This window comes from Alligator sinensis, unplaced genomic scaffold (assembly GCF_000455745.1).
Source record: "Alligator sinensis unplaced genomic scaffold, ASM45574v1 scaffold1032_1, whole genome shotgun sequence".
NCBI classification, from domain to species: Eukaryota; Metazoa; Chordata; order Crocodylia; family Alligatoridae; genus Alligator; species Alligator sinensis.
This window is the reverse complement of record NW_005842450.1, coordinates 891,657-899,056: the sequence shown is the minus strand read 5'-3', so window position 1 is coordinate 899,056 and position 7,400 is coordinate 891,657. Positions and strand designations below refer to the sequence as shown.

General features: G+C 61.7%; 1 protein-coding gene across 8 annotated transcripts in view; it reads right to left on the bottom strand.

The window, feature by feature from the left end:
* Window positions 1-6: 6 nt before the first annotated feature.
* BCL2L1 (BCL2 like 1) overlaps window positions 7-7,400 on the bottom strand; it is a 24,552-nt gene continuing 17,158 nt past the window's right edge. For all 8 annotated transcript variants that reach the window (XM_006030498.3, XM_025212235.1, XM_025212236.1 and 5 more), the window contains one exon: window positions 7-1,977. In XM_006030498.3, the coding sequence (XP_006030560.1) occupies window positions 1,840-1,977 (138 nt within the window). In that variant the 3' untranslated portion in view covers window positions 7-1,839. The remainder of the gene's footprint in view (window positions 1,978-7,400) is intronic.

The window sequence follows — 7,400 nt, the reverse complement described above, 5'->3', positions numbered from 1 at the left end:
TGCCCGCCAGCCGCGGGGCTGCGTCCTCAGACAGCTGCACGGGGAACTCATGCCCCCGGCCAGGGCTGGGACTATCCCTTGCCCAAGGGGGATAACTGGTGCTACATGCTTCTCACTCCCACACCTGCCCCAGGAGCTGCCAGAGCAGCTGGCCCGTGGGGGGAGCACAGTGGGCTGGGGGTGCTGGTGGAGGGCTGGGGGGAGAAGGGCAGGCAGGAGCTCTCCCAAAAGGTGCAGCCATGCTGAAAATGAGGCTGACGAGCACCCCCAGCTCTGAAGCTGCAGCCTGCCTGAGAGATTCACCCTCCCCACACCGAGCCCTGCCCCAGGCGTGTGTGCCCTGGGACCAAGTCTTGGAGCTCACCTGAGAAACCTCAAGCAATGTTTCCAGCAGCCCCCTGCCCCCTTTTTCCCCCACCCCCACCTCCAGGGCCACCCTGCTGCTGCTCAGCTCACCCTGCACGCACACACGCACACGCACACACACACACACACACTCTCTCTCTGGGCCTTAGCCACAGCCGTGTGGCAGCTGCCAGGCTCCCTGGTTTCCTGAGACATTTATTTCCCGCCTCCCACTGGGCCCAGGGAGGGGAATGCTATCAGGCTTGCCCCTTGGGGGTACCCCCCAGCCAAGCACTCCTGCAGGGGCAGGGCAGGCAGATGAGAGGGTGTGCTGCTCCCCCTGCCCCCCTAGTGCAGCCCTGTTTATTTCTGCGCTTGCTGGAAGGGGCTTGGGAAGCCGCCACCTGGGCCCCTGGGGGAGCTGTGCCAGCAGACATGAGCCGAGGTAAACACCTCCCTGGTGCGGCTGCTGGCACTGTGTTTTTCCTCTGCCCAGATCTTCCTGCCTTTGCAGCATTTTCAGCTCCTGTCTGCCCTGCCTGGGGCAGGAGCACTAGCCCCTTTCCATGCCCTGGCCCAAGTGCCTGGAGGGTCTCTGCAGCATGCGCACAGCTGCTAATAGCAGAGCAAAGCAGGTTACCTGCTGGGGGCTGGGGATGGTCGGAGCAGCAGCGGATGCAGGGACGGTGCCACCGCAGCCAGCCACTTTCAGAGGGGGAGAGCAGGGAGGTAGGGCCAGGCCCTGTCACAAGACTCAGAGTAGGGCCTGGCCCTGCCCCTTGGAGACAGGGAGCCAGCAGCAGGGAGAGCAGGCTGGGGCATGGAGAGCGGTCCCCATGGCAGAGGGAACAACCATGCACTGACTCTGTGCTGCCCTGACCCCTTCCGACTGGTGCCAGGCATGGTCCCACTCCCAGGCAATAGTTGCCTTACAGGGGCCCTGGGAGTGGGTCATTTTGTTAGGCAGACACATGCCTCACTATGTCCCCTGCACTGCCGCCAGCTCAGAGCCCCTCCCAGGGCCACAGGTGGACGGCAAAGGTGGTACCAACCTCCCTAGATCCACAACACACGCACAGGAAGCCTGGAGGGGGGGATGGAAATGGTCCCTGGCTCCTATCCCCACCCACAAGGCTTGGTATTAGCGACAGCTACACACACACACACACACACACACACACACCAACAAGTCTGTTTATTCTAACAGAAGATACCTCTAAGGATCCTGCGGGGGGGAAAGGGAGGTGTTCCCCTCCATGCTGTGGTTGGAGGTGGGGGGGGCCTGGGGCCCCCAGCCCAGAGGCGCACGCTGCATTGGTCTCAGCGGCAGGACAGCGAGTGCCAGGGGCAAGGGGCACCTGGGAATCACGCCTGGATGCTGGGTGGGGTGGGGGTGGGCAGGGGCGCTGCCCCTGGAATGTTCCTGCTGCCATACAGTGTTGTGGGTGCCTGGTCATGGGGGAGGGCGCCCGGGCGGGGAGGGGGCCACGCCAGCTACTTGCGGCTGAGCAGAGAGCCCAGCAGAAGCACGCCGGCCACCGTGGCCCCGGTCAGGAGCCACTTGTTGAAACGCTCCTGGCCCCGCCTGCTCTTGGCTGCAGCGTCATCGCCATAGAGATCCACGAACCGCTCCTGCAATGAGAGAAGAGAGACAGGGTGAGGGGCACGGATGATACCCGGCAGCTAGGCCCAGTCCTCACCGGTGCAGCCTGCCTGTCTGAAGGCAGATGCCCTGTGTTTCTGCAGCCAGTGAAAGCACCAGGTGCTGGGGGTGGGGTGGGCAGAGTGTGTGGTCAGCCTCTGACTTAGCCCTGCAGCTCAGCTGCCTCGGGGCAGCTCGTGCTCCCTCCTCCAGCATCATGTGTGCAGGGCAGCGGTGGAGGCACTGGGCAGTCATGAGAGGATCATGTGTCAGAGCAAGGGGCAGGGAGGACAGCCCAGGCAGGGGATGCACCATAGGCCTGGGGGGCCACAGGGGGAAGCTGAGCTGGGCGAAGCCACTGGGGACAAGAGCCCAGAGGCACACGTGGAACTAGGGCTGCACCGGTGCCTCCTGTCACCCCAGGCCCCTTCCTCCCAAAGCCCAACCCTGGCAGGACACTGATACTTTGGACCTGCTCAGAGCAGCACCCTGCCTGCCATGTTGTTCAGGGCAGCTAGATGTTCTGGGACACAAAGATCTTGGTTTCAGGGTGCAAGGCCAACGTGGGTCACAGCCAGGACTGCAGCCACTGGCCCAGCCTAGCCTCTGCCAGCCCTGCATTTCCTGCTTCCCAAAGTCACCCCACCTGCTTGAACTTTGAAGCCCACACAGGTTGAAACCAGGCCAGTGCAGAGGCAGCTGCTGACCAACTGCGCCCACGGCAGAGAATAGGGCCCACCAGAGCCAGCCTGCTCCTCTGGCCATACCCCCAGGTCAGATTCCTCCTGTAGCACCGGCACCAGGACACTGCATTCTTTCTGCCACCCCAGCGCCAAGAGCAGATACCCCCCACCTGCAGAACCCCCTGCGTCTGCCTCTCCAGGAGCAGCTGAAAGCCTTCCCCATCCTGACACCGAGCACAGGCTGCCTGGGATGCCCTACAGCTTATGGAAGGCTGCCCCAAGCCGGGAAGGTAGAGAGCTAGCCCCGGGGCTGCGGGGGGCCAGCTGCCCTGCCTTGGCCTGCCCGCAGCACAGAGTGGGCACTGCAGTGGCTTCTGCAGGCTGAGTCTGAAGACACCCCTGCTCCTTCCTGGGAGCAGCTCTGCCTGGCCAGGGAGTTGGCCCTCCATCAAGCCAGTCTCAGGTCACCCAGCAAGCAGAGCTGTGCTCTGAGAAGCCGCGGTGGGATGCCCCGCACTTGGACAATGCTCCTCGGGGGGGCATGAAAGCCTTTCTAGAGCAGGGCAGTTGGCACCCAGAGTGCATGGAGACACCAGTGCTTCCAACTCCCAGGATGCTGGCTGCCATGGTCTCCTGCTTCACCTGTAGCAGGTTGGGGTGTTAGGTCTGTGTTATGTCAGGGTTGATGGTTATGTAGCGTTTAGATTATAGATTGGATAGGATGGTTTGGACAGGGCTGATTCTGCCTCAGGCAGGGGGTTGGACTAGATGACCTCTGAGGGTCTCTCCCGCCCCGCTTCTCTACAACACACCTCTGTGATGCTCCAGCCTGGGACCACACAAGTCCCTGGGCCACTCTCTGACCAGAGGCCCAAGCTGGTTGCACCCCTGGGCAGCAGAGACTGCGTGCCACTCCATCAAGCTCCCAGCACGGGGAAGTGCACCCTCTGGACTCAAGCCAGTCCCCTGGGCCACCTGACATGGAGCCCTCAGAAAAACCCGTGAATTTTGGAGCAGCGGCGGGGAGTGGCGATAAAACCCTACCGCGAGGCAAGTTACGCCTCAAAGACCTTGGAGCTGGCCGGTTCCGCTCCAGCCCGGAGCCACAACAATCCTGCTGCCAGCGGGACACAGGATCCAAGGTCAGCAGGCAGCCAGGCTCCACAGCGCAGAACTTTACCCTGAGGAGGCAGTGCCACGTTATCAGTGATTGAGCGCTCCCGCTTTCTTCTTGCCGCCATGCCGCGGCCTCAGGAAGGGCCGGCCAGAGACCAGGGCGAACCACAGCTCGGCGGTGTTTTCTTTGAGTCTGGCTGGGCTGGTGGGCGGCAGCGGCCCAGAACACGCGGCGCAGAGGGAGGGTGAGCAGAGGGGCTCAGCGAACAGGAACCGGGACAATAACAAGCAGCAAGAGTAACCTTGCCTGGCCCTGCCCTGCAGGAGGCTGCTTGGGCCCAGACACGTGCTCTCAGAGCAGTCCAGCAGCACCTCTGCTTCCCCAGGGCTTGAGGCCTCTGCTCCTCCCAGGGCCGTGCTGTGCTCAGGCCACCCTCCTCCCAGCAGGACAGTTTCCAGAGTCAATAAATCTGGCAGCAGCAGCCGGCCTGGGAAAGCACAGATAAGCGTGCAAGGACCCATGCTGCATGGCTCACGGGAACTGGACAGGCAGCAGCTTGCTGTGCAGGCGGCTCCATCAGGAACCACATCCAGCTCCCGGTAGCATACTGGGGACAAGCTGCAGTGGCGGTTGCCATGGACATCTCCCAGGGGTTTTAGTTCCTAAGTTACAGCTGACTGACAGGTAGCTCAGCCAATTCCTTTCAGACCGGCTCCTTCACCAATGTTACATAAGAAGCAGAGGTACCCAAGGGGATGCTCTGGCTCTGGCTGCCCCCCTCCACGCTGCATCAGCACTGGAGGTTTCACAGACAATGCTAAGCTCAGGCCTGCAATACGGGAGTGGTGCCCCCCAGCAAAGCCGCCCGTTTTCTGCAGGGCTCCGTTTGGCCTGGAGCCCCTGGAGCAGACGGGGCCCTCCCAAGCCCCGAGTGCATGGAGGCTGTGGGCGGCCACGTCCCTTGCCTGTCTATGCTCCCTGCTGCAGCTGCCAAGTAGGGACCCCAGTGCCGTGGCCTCTCTGAAGGGGCTGCCTGCAGCAGCCTCCAATAAGTGCCCAATTCAAGCCTCCTGACCTCCCAGGGTCTAGCTGCCTGTAAGCATGGGGACTGATGGAGCACGTACAGGTACAGGCAGGGTTGCATAGGCAGCAGGGAGCAAACTCTCCCTTGCACAGACTGGAACAATCTTCCCGGTGCCTCCGGCCTCACAAGTTCCCCTTTGTGCCCTCCAGCAGCTTGCAACCCATGTGCTGAGGAACAGTGCCCTGCCGCACCGAAATATACTGCAGCCAAAGCATGGCCCTCCCTAGGCAACCGGGTCCCAGCTAACCTCCACCACGCGCCTCGCCAGCCCAGCTCGCTGATCGTGGCATTACGCAGAAGCACGACGGAGCTGGCATGATAACGCCATCCTTTTAAAGGACCACAGAGGTCGGGCAATTTCATGTCTGGGCTTTGCGGATGGGTCGCACCTACCATTATTGTGAGGGATGGATCATGTACACACACGCACCCCCACTCCTCCTCCGGAAAAGTGTAGTTCCCATGTCCTGTCTGCACGCAGGTGAGAGGGGAGGGACCGTGTGACGCATTTGTGATCACAGAGCCACACGCAGCACTGCCTTTGCTGTTGGCAACCTGCCCAGCTGGCACACGGGGATTTCAGCAGTGCTGCAGCCCCCATGGCGGAGGGCAGATACATCTCCCCCCGATCCTGCTCCCAAGCCTGGGGAGTTTAAACGCTGAGCAGGTCAGCCTCCCGTTACAGAGAAGAAGGGGGTGAGCAAGCAGCCTCCATGCATGGGGCCATGGGAACAGCAAGCATTTTACTGTGGGATCAGGAAGCATGTTCCCGATCTCAGGAGCTCGCTCTGCTGACAAAGCCCAATGGGCAGAACGCCCACAAAGGGACGCTGCAAGCTGTTGCATGCCCAGCACGGGTAGGGGGTCACCAGAGAACGGGCACGGCGAGAGCCAACTCCGGCCTCCCGAGAGAGCCCCTGAAAGGGGAGGTGGTTCAGGCGCTGACAACTAGAGTGTCAGCCTTGGCTGCAAGGCCAGTCCCATGGACACCCTGTGCCTTTGAGCCACGGCCATTTTCTCTGACGCAAGCTGCAGCCTGCACCCCCCGCCATGCCGGGCTGCCAGTGAATACACGGCTCCGGAAGATGGTTTGCTCCATCCCCAGGGAGGGGACCGGGGACGTGAACGTGAGATCCCCAACAAAGAGCCGCGTGTGATGCAGCCAAGCCCCCCATGGGGTGTGTGTCTAAAGGGTCCCTCCAGTTCGCCAAGATGCCCAAAGCAACACGGTTTGGTGCAAAGGGCACAAGGTCACTGCAGCCTCGCGGACTGCCATCTCTCCACACAGAGCGGCTCCTTTCTCAGCCGCCTCCCAGGGACAGCGGGGAAAAGAAAGCTGAGACAAAGGCTGCTGTCTCTGGCTGCTTTCCATGGCGCAGCTAGGTCAGGTGCAGCTACAGACCCCTCTCCTGCCCCTCCCCCTGCCGCCACGGTCTCCGCTTCCTCTCGGCAAGATCCTGTCCTTTGTTCTTGGTGGGACCGACAGCTCAGCATGTGCACGCATGTGTGCATGCATGCACATGTGTGTGCATTTGCATGTGCATGCTGGCAAATGCATGCAGCGGGGGAGAGAACCATGGAGAGTCTCTCACTGAGTCCCTTCTGAAGAAGGCCAAGGCCCTTGTGCCCAGTCCATGCACCCCACCACCCACTTGCCCTGCCTGGTGAATGGGGCTCCCAGGAAGGGGAGTGCTGGGTGAGGCATGACAGGAGCTGTCTTTCCCACAGTGAGCTCCATGCACAGTCTTATCCAGCCCCAGGAACCAACACTAGCTGTTTTAAGAAGGAGACTGGGAGATATCAAGACCTGCTGGGCACGGGGAAGCTGAAGGCTCCTTTGCCCAAGCCTTGGGGCTGTCTGGGGAGCTGGGGAAGGTCAGCCAGCATAAAGCAAGGTCCCTGCCAGAGCAGCCAGGCAGAGAGCCAGGAGGCTGGGCAGGTCGCCTGGCCCTCGTGCCCGCATGCTGGACCTGCCTGTGAGCCGGTGGACAGGAAGAATTCTGTGACGTGTTTTTGGGGGCTGTTTCTCAGAAATGGAAGTGCTGCAGAGTAAGAGATAACGAAGCAGCTGGCGAGGTCCAGATCTATCAGACAAAGCAGGAGGTGGCACAAAAGGGGCCAGGAGCCCTCTCCCTTCCTCCAGGACCAGGGGGCATGCTGTGATGGGTCGTGAGCAGGGCCCTGGAGTTTCCCACCCAGTTGATGCCCCTCTCCTCCCAGGGGACTGTGCCCATGAGGGTCAGTGAGGTTTGTGACAACCTCCCTCGATGGGCCTGTGCCCTGCCCGGCATGCCCAACACTTAACAAGCCTAGAGGGGAGAAGGGCAGAAGGCAGACTGGGGAGTTAGCTCAGGACTGGAGACGAAAGCTGGGCAGGCCAGGGCTGGCTCCTGTGCTACCCAGAGGTCCTGCTTCCTTTGTACCTGAAACCCAGCACCCCGGGGGTCGGCTTGGACCGTCCCAGCCCAGTGTTCTGGATCTTGGACTTGTCCAGACACGTCCAAACGCTTCTGGCCTCTCCCTGTCACC